This window comes from Suricata suricatta, chromosome 4 (genome assembly GCF_006229205.1).
Source record: "Suricata suricatta isolate VVHF042 chromosome 4, meerkat_22Aug2017_6uvM2_HiC, whole genome shotgun sequence".
NCBI classification, from domain to species: domain Eukaryota; kingdom Metazoa; phylum Chordata; class Mammalia; order Carnivora; family Herpestidae; genus Suricata; species Suricata suricatta.
The window spans coordinates 43,455,260-43,470,013 of NC_043703.1; the positions used below are offsets into that span (position 1 = coordinate 43,455,260).

At 36.8% G+C, this 14,754-nt stretch overlaps 1 protein-coding gene across 1 annotated transcript in view; it reads right to left on the minus strand.

Moving 5' to 3' along the window:
* TDRD3 (tudor domain containing 3) overlaps window positions 1–14,754 on the minus strand; it is a 163,385-nt gene that overhangs the window by 67,328 nt on the left and 81,303 nt on the right. The window contains 3 exon segments of the mRNA XM_029936632.1: window positions 2,781–2,930; window positions 5,535–5,606; window positions 13,237–13,378. Of these exon segments, the coding sequence (XP_029792492.1) occupies window positions 2,781–2,930; window positions 5,535–5,606; window positions 13,237–13,378 (364 nt within the window).

Here is a 14,754-nt window from a genome sequence, read left to right on the forward strand (position 1 = left end):
ACCATGAGATAATGACCTGAACTGAAATTGGCACTTAACCAAATGATCCACTCAGGCGCCCCTATTATTTAAAGTATTTTAAATTTTATTTATTTATTTTGAGAAAGAGAGTGATCCGGAAAGAAAGAGCATGAACTGGGGAGGGGCAGAGAGAGAGAATCCCAAGCAGGCTCCACACTATAAACCTGATATGGGGCTTGACTTCACGAACCAAGTGATCATGACTTGAGCTGAGATCAAAGTCAGATGCTTAACCACCTGAGCCATCCAGGCACCCCTAATCTAAGCATTTCCAATACTTCCTAGCATGTAGGTTTTCAAAAACTTGCTGAATTAAGGAAAAAATAAATGAAAATCATGACTTGGTCATGTGTACCCAATTCCACCAAATCCACGTAAGTGTTTAAATGGATGATCATAAAACATCTTTTCAGAACAATTGCGCTGTTACGATTTTGCGGTTCAGACATTTATTTGTTTATTTATTTATTTTCAGACAGAGAGCACAAGAATGAGTGGGGGAGGGAAGTAGATTGAAGAGAATCCCAAGCAGGCTCTGCACTATTAGCACAGAAGCTGATGTGGGGCTCAAACTCACAAACTGTGAGATTATGCCCTTAGCCAAAGTCAAGATACAGATGCTTAACCGACTGAGCCACCCAGGTGCCCACTGTTCAGGCATTTAGATTAAACATAAATCTGTGAGTGTGTATGTGTGTATGTGTACTTACCTATATAGAGAGATCTATAGTATAAGGATAATCTATAATACACATAGGTTTAGTCCTAAATTTGCCACTGGGTAATACTGGGGAAGTTTGGGTAGTTGGTTTTTTTTTTTGTTTTTTTTTTTTTTGAGAGACAGAGAGAGACAGCACGAGCAGGGGAAAGTCAGAGAGCGAGGGAGGCACAGAATCTGAGGCAGGCTCCAGGCTCTGAGCTAGCTGTCAGCACAGAGCCCGACACGGGGCTCAAACCCACGAACCGTGAGATCATGACCTGAGCCGAAGCTGAGTTTAACCGACTGAGCCACCCAGACGCCCCATAATTAGGTAGTTTTAAACCACCATCAGTTCTCTCATACATAAACTGAGAAGTTTTAAGTTTCCTTGGGAAAGCTAGGATTTTTCAATTATCAAATATTTATGGAAAATACAATGTGATCAATTATGACTTTAAAAAATGAAGTTATATTACAGTATAACTATATTCCAGAAAATAGGTAGCTATACCTACATCAAAGTTTTGGGAGGAAAGTTTATGTGAGAAAAATGTATATCAAAAGAACAGCTTTCCTGTAAGAATTAAGAAATTGATATATACCTCATATACTCTTTTAAAATTCCATAATGTTAATAGATTTTTGGGAAAGAAGAAATATATTTTATGTAAACTATGCAAAATGCATTAATTTCAGAAGCATTAAAAATGTTTTTTTAAATGTACCTTTAGAACATAGAAGACACTAAAGAATGACAACAATCACATTTACTAAAAGCTTTTAGTGATGGAAAATTTGAACAATGCCACATGCAGGGTTTTAAATGTTTTAAAGATTAGCAATTTAAGTCTCACAGCAACCATGTGAAGTGGGTGCCATGATTACTCCCTGTTCACAGATGAAGACAGATAAGGCACAAGAAGCTAAGTAACCTATCGAAGGCTGTCAGCAGGACACGTTTCCAGGCTGCCCGACTCCAGAGCCCGTGCTCTTGGATCAGACTGCTGACGGAAAGACAGTGCCGGAAGAACAATCAAAAGTCAATACGTCTCCTACCTATACTTCAAATTCAAATAGGAAAGCAGTTGTTAGCTAAGCTTTATTACTGGTTTTGAATAAAGGAAAGTAGTCTAATTTCACTGGTTAAGAAAAGGAAAGCCTGTCTAAACAACTAATTCATGAACTTAAATTTCTTCTCAAAGTCTGAATAAATAGAGAAAACACCTATTTCAAATAAGCAAGAAATTTTAAATAATTAGAAGAAAATCATTTGGCTGTTAATAGAACATGATGGATAGTGTGTGTGGTGTGTGTGTGTGTGTGTGTGTGTGTGTGTGTGTGTGTGTGTATGTTTGTGGGCATAAATGTATAGGATCCAAAGAAAAAAATTATTTTTTACTAAGTAGATTGAAGAATGAAAACTAACAAAAATGTTAATCCTGATCCACTGATTTGTCCTCTGATCAATCTTTTCTTAAAAATGTTTATTTTTGAAAGAGAAAGAGAAAAAGAGTGTGCATGTATGTGCACACATGAGGGGGGGAGGGCCAGAGAGGGAGAAAGGGAGACACAGAATCTGAAACAGGCTCCAGGCTCTGAGCTGTAGGCACAGAGCCTGACCCGGGACTTGAACCTGTGAACCATGAGATCATGACTAGAATCAAAGTCAGATGCTTAACCCACTGAGCCACCCAGGCACCCCTCTTCTGATCGATCTTAACTCGCATTCCTTACGAGTGGTATCTAGCCCAACTAGCAACAGAAAATCCACTGCCAATATGAAAAGTGCTTTTGTGTTCAGTTGTGACTCTATTAAGAAGAAAAGGAAAAGGGAGGGAAGAAGAGTGGTTTACCAGCAAGAACAAACTTATGAGGAAAATGCGTGAGCTTAAGTCTCCATAAGGGCCCAGGGCATTTCTACTATTGAAATCTGCAAGAAGAATGTCAGAAGTTTGTTGAATTAGTTACCTTATATGGAAAGACAACAATGATTCTGAGTGACTTAAATAGAACATAATGACTAAGAATAAGAGGAGTTTATAAAGATCTAGTTTCTTACTTCTTTGCTCTTTGCAACTTCCGCAATAGCAGCAGTCCTTTGCTTTTCAAATTCATCATTATCATTTGCAGGTTTGACAGGCATTGTAACTTGCAATGTCTTTCTTCGGTCCAGTTCTCTACTATCCACTTGGACATGAGACGTGCACTTCTGGTAATAAGAAAGAAAAAATAAAACACTTTATAACTCCAAAAGAGATCCAAGTTTTTCATAAGAAAGTAATACTTCAAAAAAATAATGTGTCACTTTAACAGTTGAGAGCTCATAAAAATTGAATTATTTCCCATAGATTTAAAAATAAAGGTAGAAAATTGATTAAAGTCACTTCTAAATAAATGTAGCTGGTAAATAAAATGTAAAGCTACATAATGACCACCTAAAACAGGGCACATATTTAAAATACACATTGAACCAAGATGTTGGCTTTTAGGACAATAACTTTAAATAATTTTAAATTTCAAACAGTCTATACTGCTGTACAAGAAGAGATAAGTTCAGTTTTTTATTAAGAGTTTGATTTTCTTTTTTTCTTCTTTAATTTTTTTTGTTTATTTTTGATACAGAGAGAGACAGAGCATGAGAGGGGAAGGGGCAGAGAGAGAGAGGGAGACACAGAACCGAAAGCAGGGTCCAGGCTCTGAGCTAGCTGTCAGCACAGAGCCTGATAGGGGACTCGAACCCATGAACGTGAGATCTGGCCTGAGCCGAAGTCGGAGGCTTAACTGACTGAGCCACCCAGGCGCCCAAGAGTTTGATTTTCATATTATGACACAATATGTCTATGATGGTAAAGTAGTATAGAACAGTTATTTTAAATATAAAGAGCTGTCTCTGAACTTATAAACCAAAAACTGAAAACATAACTGCTCTCTCAATCAGGTTACAAAGATTTTGATTTTTAATTTCGTAAGTTAAATTTAAAAGGCCATCACTGCTTAAAAATAAGCCCTGAATTCTCCTCTCCCTTCCAATCCTAGCAGTAAAAGTCCTATAAAATGAGCCTTTTCTCAACTCATTAATAAAAATAGAAAAAGATGCTCTCACACAAATGTGTTGTACAAGTACAGATTTTTAGCAATATTAATATATTCTGTTGATACCAGCACACTTCCAGCATTATCTATCTTTGACACATGTACAAGGCTAAGATAAGTTGAATATGAATTTTTAAAAAATAGATTTGATGTGTAGTGAGTGTATAGTGAAACTATACATTTTAATATATTGCTAATTTTAAAAACTATAAGGGGTGCCTGGGTGGCTCAGGCAGTAAAGTGTCTGACTCTTGATTTCAGCTCAGATCATGATCTCACAGTTCATGGGACTAAGCTCCACTTCAGGCTCTGCGGTGATAGTGTGGAGCCTGCTTGTGATTCTCTCCCTCCCTCTCTGCCCCTTCCCTGCACTGTCTCTCAAAATTATAAGTTTCTCTGAGTAATTCATAAAAGAAATATTATCACCAAAATGTTTAAGAGGAAAGCAAATTCTTGCTAACATATACTTATATTATTAAAATATAAATTATTAGACTGTTTACACTCTGTTTTCATTGTGAAGGTTTTTATGACATTAGTGGAAGAGAGAATATCAACAATACGGATCAGACCACAGGGCATCATGCTTCCTCTCATCTTGACTGTGCCTTGCTCCAAAGCACAGCAGAGTCAACATATTGTTAAATTATTTTCAAAATAGCTATGATGAAAGAATGACTTTAATTCAATTTTGAGTGGACCCTAAAAGAAGATTTTTGAAAAGGATGCCAGTCAACGGACTCTACCCATTTATCTGCTGATCAACTAGATATCTGTTTTTCACACCAAATTAAAAAAAAAGTTGTTATGCTATAGCTCTGTTTCCCCGTCATGCCCCCAGCTCATCTTCACCTTGAGCTAGCACTCTCGAAGAAAAATGAAGAGCACACCAAGGCAGATCACCAAGAGCTAAATATTGGTGCCATCATGAAGCAAAGAGCAAGTTGCCACAGTGATTAACCTCAGGCTCATCCAGGATAAAACATGGAAAGGCCGCAGGAGACTGGTGAGAATAACAGCTTGATGCTGAGTAAAATCAGGAAGGCCTAAGATACTGGCCAGCTGAGGAGTTACCTTAATGTAACATTTTGCAGAGGGTGGGTTGAAAAATAGTCAAGTAGAAAACTTTTAGCTTTTGTTGAGAAGGACCAGAGCTGTGGTTAAAAAGAAAAATACCAAAAAGAAATAAAATTACATTCTTGACTGAGACGGGTGTTTGGATCAAGTCAGAATGGAGCCCAGGGAAGAAGAGCGGGGACAGAAGCCCCCCTACAGTGCTGTGAGGCCTTCCCTGCCTCTGGGTTCGCACCTGTATGTCTCATCCTGCTGTTGACACTTGCATTTTCTCTCTCCCTCTTTTGTGTCTACTGAACAGAGGGAAATTACAGCATACATGTGTCTTACTTTTCAATTTCTCTCTCTTAAAAACAAAACAAACAAAGCCTCTGCCACCATGCTATCTTAATTAGTTATAAGTTGCTTTTCAGGTGTGCCCATTAACCGCTTCAGTCTTTGGGTTAAGAGCTCTTGAGAAAAGAAACTACATCAACAATTTAATAAAGAAAAAAACCACAATTATTAAATTTCTACATTTAATATATTTCCACATAACTCCATGACCTCTAAATGAATAGTTCAACACAAAGCTAACCACAGCTTGAATACAAATGAAAAACACTTCTTGCTGATTAAATTCATCTGCCAACATGGAAGTCATTACCTGACCAAAAGGCACAAAAGGAGGTGGTCCACCTTCAGTTCCAATATTACTTCTATTGTGTTTTGACAAGCTCTGTGAGAAAAATGAGTCATAAAACAAATTATAACATTTACAATGTACCAGGAATCTACATATGTTAGTAGACTGTTATACAGAATGGGTGAAAAAATATTTTATGTAATTAGGCCATAATTAGGCAAAGGTTTTCCTCTCATCTCCCCACACAAAACTACACATCCACATACAATCTTCAGAAGTACTTACCAACCTGCTCCCATAAAAAGAAAACAGTAAAAAAACAGCCTCTTCAATAAGGAGTTAATTCAAGACAACAAACACTGGTAACAAAAATTTAAAAAGCATACTAAAACTGTAATCTGGCAAATAGCACCTGGAAATTGTCTCCAAAATAAATTTTTATTTATTTTTTTCAATTTTTTTAAAATGTCTTTTATTATTTATTTTTGAGAGACAGAGAGAGACTGCTTGAGCAGGGCAGGGTCAGAGAGAGAGGGAGACAGAATCTGAAGCAGGCTCCAGGCTCTAAGCTGTCAGCACAGAGCCCGACACGGGGCTCGAACCCACAAAATGCGAGATCATGACCTGAGCTGAAGCCGGCGCTTAACCGACAGAGCCATCCAGGTGCCCCTATTTTTTATTTTTAATTAAAAAATTTTTTATCATTTATTTATTTTTGAGACACAGAGAGACAGAGCATGAGCAGGGCAGGAGCAGAGACAGAGAGGGAGACAGAATTTGAAGCAAGCTCCGGACTTCAAGCTGTCAGCACAGAATCCAAGCTGTCCGCACAGAGCCCGACACAGGGCTTGAACTCACAAACCGGAAGATCATGACCTGAGCCAAAGTTGGCCGCTTAACCAACTGAGCCACCCACGCGCCCCCAAACTAGATTTTTAGACATAAAATCTATTAGCAAATAACATACTTGAGATACTGTGATATAATAAAAATTTGTATTTGGGTTTCTTCCCCAGTTCCTAAAATGGAGCTCCTAAAACATTTGGAATTTCCTAAGTGATTGGGGTAAGAGGAACATCTTCTGTTATTCATAATAAGCTTCTTTGAGGATACCTGTGTTTATGCTAATGAGGTGGCTATTAATGGGCCTCCAAATAGCTCTGGGATGGGGACTGATTGCCAGAGGCAACAATAATATGAGTAGAAGGTTGGAGATCGAGTTGGTCATCAACGTTCAGTGGTTCAGTCAATTATGCCTACGAAGCGCATAAAACCCCCTCAACAACAGGGTTTAGAGAGCTTCCAGTTTGGTGAACACATCCATGTGCCGGAAGGGTAGAACACACCAAATTCCAGAGGGACAGAAGCTCCTGTGCTCAGGACCCTTCTAGATCTTATAACTTCATCTGGCTGTTCATTTGTATCTTTTACCACATCCTTCATAATAAAGCTATAGTAGTAAGTAAAGTGTTTCCCTGAATCTCGTGAGCCATTATAGCACATTATCAAACCTGAGCTGGAGGTCATGGGAATCACCAATTTGTAGCCACACTGGACTGACATGGGTAACCTGGGGACCCACTCATTGCAACTGGCATCTGAAGTGGGGAAGCCGTCTTGTGAGAGTGAGTCCTTGAGAGGCAGGGCCTGAGCAATACTATTTAGTTGATTAAGCAAAGAATAATATAAACCGTGTAGGACTGTCATATTTCTCTACAAGCTGTACGTAAGGTGTTAACCTTTCTTTTAAAAACCAGCAAATGTATACAATTATCTAGGGGTCCTTTCCTCAGCTTTAATTTAGATATAAGAAAAGGACTATTCAAGCACCAATTATTTCTATTTATACTATAAAAATTTATACTTTAAAAATTCACACAAACTGCTAATAATACCATCTGTCAATACAGATTATATAATTTGAAACATATTAAAGGATTTCTACTTCTCATCCTCCTATATGCACAAAAGTCAGACTTCACGTCCCTCTACAAACAAGTACGAATCTGGACAGCTTGTAAAAAAAAAAAGAAACTGTTTTAAGACATAGGACAGTAAGTAGTGCAGGACTATAGTCCCTAAAAGAAAGAGAAATAAACAAAATCGAACCAGATGAGCTCTGTATTTCTGCTCACAGGCATGAATCAGCGCAGAGAGCCAAGCTGAGAAAATCAACGTCAGGCGGGCTGAAGCAACTGGAAGTTGTGGGGCGAAGTTTTGTAAAAGAGGGACATAGAGAGAAAAGAGGCTCCGGAAACCAGCATAGGAATTCCCTCGAGTCACTGCTCAGAGCTGGACTGAGCAAAAAACCACTGCAGGTTGTAAGCTTCCATTTATAAAAGCATCAAAAAGAATTAAATCTTGGGGATAAACTTAAGAGACTTGTACACTGAAAACTATAAAAGATTGCTAAAAAAAAAATTAAAGATGGTGTCAATAAATGCAAAGATACCCCATGGTCATGGATTGAAAGAATTACTATTAAGATGTCAATACTATTCAAAATGGTCTAGAGATTCAATGCAATTCCTATCAAAATACCAAGAAGTTTTTTTTTTTTTTGCAGATACAGAAAAATTCATCGTACAATTCATATGGAATCTTAAGGGCCCTGAATAGCCATAACTGTCCTGAAAACGCCTCATGCTTCTCAATTATACAACTTACTATGAATTACTATAATCTAAACAGTGTGGTACTGGCATGAAAACAGACATATGGAACAAAAGAATAAAGAACCCAGAAATAAACCCTTGCTTGCATATATGGTCAAATGATTTTTGATGAGTATGGATAAACCATTCATTGGGGAAAGACAGAAATCGTGCTGGGCAAACTCGATATTTACACGTAAAACAATGAAGCTGGACCCTTAACTTGTATCATACACAAACATTAATTTAAAATGGATCAAATACCTAAATTTAAACCTGTAAGACTCTTAGAAGATAACACAGAAGCAAAGTTTCAGGACATTGGATTTGGTAATGATTTCTTGGATATGACATCAAAAGCACAGGCAATGAATGAAAAAAAAAACAAACCATGAAATCAAACTTCATCAAAGTTTAAAACTTTTGTGCATCTAAGGGTACTATCAACAGAGTAAAAGGGCAACCTACAGAATGTGAAAAATATTTGTATATCTTATATCTCAAAGAACTGATATTCAGAAAACAACAAGAACTAATATGACAAAAAACTAAACAAACCAGTTAAATAAACAAAGGATGTAAACATTTCTCTGAAGAAGACATATAAATGGCCTATGGAAGGTACTTAATATCACTAAGCATAGGGAAATGCAAATCAAAACCACAATGAGATTCCACCTCACACCTGTTAAATGGTTATTATAAAAAATAAAATAACAAGAATTGGCAAGGATGTGGAGAACTTAGATCCCTTGTGCACTGCTGGCGGGAATATAATACGGTACAGTTACTGTAGAAAACAATACGGTAATTACTCAAAAAATTAAACGTAGAATTACCTGCCATACACCCCAGCAATCCTTCTCTGGTTTTATGCTCAAAAGAGCTGAGAGCAGAAACCTGAACAGATGTTTGTACAACCTTGTTCATAACAGAATTGTTCACAATTAGCCAGAAAGTAGAAACAACCCCAATGTCTATCAATGGATGAATGAGGAAAAGGCTGTGTGTGCACGTGTGCCTGTATGTGCACCCACCCACACATACACAGACACACAATGGAATAGTATTCAGCCTTAAAAAGTCCAGCAGTTCTGACACATGCTGCAACATGGATGAACCCTAAGACATTAGGCTAAGGAAAATACACCAAACACTAAAGGACAAATATCATATGATTCCAGTTATATGAAGTACCTAGAGTAGTAGAATTCATAGAGACAGAAAGTAGAATGGTGATTGGCAGAGACTGAGGTGGGTATGGGGGATAGGAAGTTGTTTTATGGGTACAGTGCTTAAGTTTGGGAAGATAAAAATTCTAGAGATGGATGGTTCTAATGGTTGTTTAACAATGTAAGTGTACTTCATGCCAATTTTACACTTACAATGGTTAAAATGGTAAATTTTATGTTATGTTTACATTACTAAAACATACACATACACAAAGAAAAAACAAACCCAGATCTGTCATGGCAACAGGCTGAGCGGCACTAAAATGTTACAAAAACTACATTACTTTGCAAATTACGTCTGGCACAGAACTCTCTAGAACTTTGCCAAATGTACAAAACATTTTGAGGTTTGAGTTTTTCTTCTTCCCTTCACCTATTACCAATTTGTTGCAGTTACAAAACATGCACATAGTTTAAATACTGTCCATGTCCCCTTGCTCTGTTTATCTATCTATTTTACGAAATGGCTAGGGCCCTCTTTGAGACTTAGCTGTATGGTCTATGGTTTCCATGTGTACATCTGATTTCTATGTGTACCACCTGCCGGGTGCTTCAGTAATTAAACGCTGCACGGTTTCTACATGGCTATGGTACCAAATGAAAACAGCAGCAACAACTATAAAACCAAGATAACTACAATCACAGTAAGATGTTTTTAAACACTTTTTAACATAAATTTTTCTTGCCCCTTAACAAAAAATATTAACAGTTTTCAGGAAACAAAGTGTAAACATAATATAATAAAACATTACAAAGATAACTCAAACTACTAATAACTTTTGTGTGGTGTGTGTGTGTGTGTGTGTGTGTATGTGTGTGTTTTAGGAGTGAGGAAGTTTCTAGGCATGTTTAATTGATTTTACAGTTAGTGAAGGCATTTTGGCTGGCATTAGGAAAATAATGTAAGATATTGGTCTGACTTAGTGGCATCTTACCACACTCTAGATAGAAAATGTCTAATAATAAAAATATAATTTACCAACTTGTGAAAGGAAAGAGTTTCATGAAATGGGTGGGCTGTTTCTGTGAAATTCAAAGTTCACAATCTTGGTAAAACTATCAGGCCACTTCTGAATTACATGTTTTTGTAACATTTTAAATACACAGTGTAGGTATGGAGCATTACCTTATATTGCACAGAACAGCAGGCCTAAAACATAGCACATTAGTATCATGAGTAATTTGTACTAAGGAGTGAAAAAATGTGCCTAAATTTCTTTATCTATTTACCTCCCAAACAGAGGCACTTCCAACTAAGAAAACAGAAAAGAATAATGTATCACAAAATAGCAAAATCTTCCAATATTACTAGGCTCCTTGGCTCATTCTAGGTAACAGGCAATGTTTAGGGCAGCACAAGAATATCAATTTTAGATCAAAGAGTAATTAGCTTTATGTTCTTTATAATTCATTCATTCCACAATCATTTGTTACAATGTTTTTGCATGTACAAATCCACAGCTTCTGTATGAGATAGAGGAGGCTCAGATCTGTAACCTATTAGTTCTATAATCATAAAATAAATTATTTAACAGTTCTTTGAGTCCATTTCCTGATCTATATGGACAAAATACTCCCTTATGACACTTTCAGGAGGATTACATAGTTTCCTAATGCAAGAGCCCAGCACAGTATCTACAGACTGTACAACAAATATTCATGAAATTAATAGGCACAAACAATTCTGATCTCAAGAACCTTATAATCTATTAAGGGAGATAAGTAAACATAATTTTAGTGCTAGGTAAAAAGTGATATGCTTCTTAATACAAATAAAATGTTCCAAGAATTCAATAAAAAACCAGGTACTTCACTTGCTGAAGAAGCAAGCATTTGATCTGGGTCTAAAAGCATGGGGACTGTCAACAATAGCCAAATCATGGAAAGAGCCTAAATGTCTATCATCTGATGAATGGATCAAGAAGAGGTGGTATATATACACAATGGAGTATTACATGGCAATGAGAAAGAATGAAATATGGCCATTTGTAGGAAAGCGGATGGACCTTGAGTGTGTCATGCTAAGCGAAATAAGTCAGGCAGAGAAGGACAGATACTGTATGTTTGCACTCATAGGTCTAACAGGAGAACAGGAGAAACCTAATGGAGGACCATGGGGAGGGGAAGAGGGAAAGAGAGTTAGGGAGAGAGAGGGATGCAAAACATGAGAGACTATTGAATACTGAAAACGAACTGAGGGTTGAAGGGGGACGGAGAGGGGAGAAAAGAGGTGGTGGTGATGGAGGAGGGCACTTGTGGGGAAGAGCACTGGGTGTTGTATGGAAACCAATTTGACAATAAACTACTTAAAAAAAGAAAATATCTCAATAAAGAAAAAAAAGAAATAAAAGCCTGGGGACAATTCAACAATGCAGTGATCAGGAGAAAAAGAACAAGATGAATGACGTAAACGTGGGAAAAGCTTTCCCCTAAAAGTATAACTAAGGAAAGCATAGAGAATGAAAGAAAGAGTAAGTAGGTCCATCTGACTAGAACAAAAATCCATGTAAAATAATACAGAAAGTTAGAAAGGTAAGCTGGAATGAGGGTTAGATTATAAACAGCCTTGAATGCCAAATTAAGTCATTTGAAATAAAAGCTCGGTATGACATGCTCTGAGTGATACTCAAGGAAAACAGTTTTGCAGAAGTAAATAAAATAAGTTAGAAGATGGAGAAAGGATACATGGAGATACCATTGAAAAGGCTACTGCAGTAGTCCAGGCGAGAATGCAAAAGACTTAAACTAAAATAATCAAGCTGTGAATATTTTTAAAAATTAAAAAATAAACTGAAAATAAAAAGACAAACTATTGTAACAGCAATGGAACTGGAGAGCAAGGGAAGAACAGGAGATCTGACAGCAGTAGACAACAGAATTGGTTGCTGAAAGCAAACTAGAGACACAATCCTTAGATAACCTAGTTGACTAGGAAGATGAAGATATTGTTAACATAACTGGGAAAAACACCAACTAATGTGCCTAGGAAAACAAATGCAGTAAGAAACTCTCCATTACTGTGACACCCTATACAAACAACTTGCTTTCAGTTGTATGTATGTGTTTGTAGATGAGACAAATAGATATACATACATTATATTCACAAACATTTGTTTTTTTGTAGAATTACACAGATACAATACATATAGCTTAAAAGTTTTTTAAACATTTATTTATTTTTGAGAGACAGAGAGAGACAGATCATAAGCAGGGGAGGGGCAGAGAGAGAGGGACACACAGAATCAGAAGCAGGCTCCAGGCTCTGAGCAGCATACAACCCGACATGGTGCTTGAACCCATGAACTGTGAGATCATGACCTGAGTCGAAGTTGGACACTCAAACAACTGAGCCACCCCGGTGCCCCATATTACACATAGTTTATAACTGGTACCTTGGGAGCTTTGAAAACTCATTAAAAAAATTACTTTTAAAAATATGTAATGGGGCGCCTGAGTGGCTCAGTCGGTTAAGCATCTGACTTTGGCTCAGGTCATGATTTCGCTGCTCGTTGGTTTGAGCCTCGTATCAGGTTCTGTACTGACAGCTCTATCTCTCTCTCAAAAATGAATAAGTGTTAATGTAATGTAATTTTATGTAATAAAATATAACAAATACTGAAAAATGACATCTACTCAAGACAAACAATATGCTAGTCAAAGGTAGATAGCTGTCAAGATCACTGTGTTCTATTCTATTCAACTCTGACACAAAAGACTACTGTCATGGTGTCTTGACCCCTTGTTCAAGGTTGGAAGATCTCCTTAAAACACAGAATACATTAAAAAAGATTGTATTTTTTTTTTAAATTCAAGCCATTTTTCTTAGTTTACACTTACTCTCTGTAATTCCCATTTCTCAATAAGGTGTTCTACTTCACCACCAAGAATGGTGGTGTTTGAGTCATTCAAGAGCAGGAATCCATTTTTTATATCCACGATGCCTGAGAGCTTCACTTTAGTCCCAGGTGGTGTGTTCAGGCTAAATCAAAGGAAAAAGAAGAGTTAAAATACATTGATGCTCCTTCCCCAAACTAGAATTCAGTCCTGAACCTGGTCAAGTTCTTCAAAACACAATCATACAGAAACTTTTTTCTAGGAGACGGCTACATAGTATAAATAGTGACCAGGTACAAGGCTGTTACTTTTTATCGGATAGACAAATAAATGTGTGGTTTCCTCATTTAAAAAAAATGTGGACAATAAAAATCACAGTTGACAAACTTGTAGTAAAGATAGAGTAAGAGACATGAAAGTACTTTCTTAACTAGCCATGCTGTACAAATGGAAGATTTGCCATTTTTCCCTCTGAGCTTTAACTATACATTGTAAAGATATACTATGTGCAAAATTAAATTTCAATACATAAAAAGGTATCTGACCAGTAATAATCCTAGAAATTTTATATCTATATGAGCTACCATAATCCATACAAAACACTGCTGCTTTTTGTTATTCATCTAAAGAACAAATGAGAGTTATTTACTTTAAAGCTTACTAATTTAAAAAATGTTTCTGTAATAGGCTAAATATTATCAGATTTAGGGCAAACATTATACCATCACTCCTTTTACAAAAACCAGAGACAAAAATGTTTATCCACCTACAACCATTTGGGGAAAAAAGTGGAAGGAATCTACTTCATCACAAAGGTTTATTCTAAAGTAAAAGCATAGATACAGAGTCCTGTCCCATCTTTTGGTCCAGGCAGCAACGGATTAAGGACTCTAAACAGGAGTAAAGACTATTCTCAAGCACTTAGGGTGAGTTAGAAAGTCAGACTGAAATGGCTTGACATTGTTCATATTTTTAGCTTAGGATATTCACCGTGTGCTGATATATGCAACAGCAAAATCAGTCAAAGTGTTGATAGCACTGGTCTGTTTTGAAGAAAGATGGTTGTTAAAACAGTTATTAACAAGAAGGAATACAATATGTCTGTTTTTAAAGCCTCAGAAGATCTTATACAGAATGAGATATTATCTGATAAGAATTATTCTCAGAATCCCAATCTGTCACTCTGTCACCCCATGTAACCCACAGAACAAACAGTCGTGAACAGCCTTGCCTAACCTAACCCTGAAGTAAAGAGCTCTGCGGTAGTAAGGATAGTAAACTGATAGTAAATACAGTTACACTAAGTGAAGACATTTTCCCCAATTTCAGGTCATCAGCAGATCCAGATTTTCATAACTCTCTGTCATCATTTAGGGATTAAAAAAAAAGTTCCAAGTACAGGCTGCTGTACTCTTTACTTTAAATAAACTACTATAATTACTGAGTTGTATCATTTACGTAAAACTTATTTTTCAGGGCCCCTGGGTGGCTCAGTCAGTTAAGCGTCTGACTTTAGCTCAG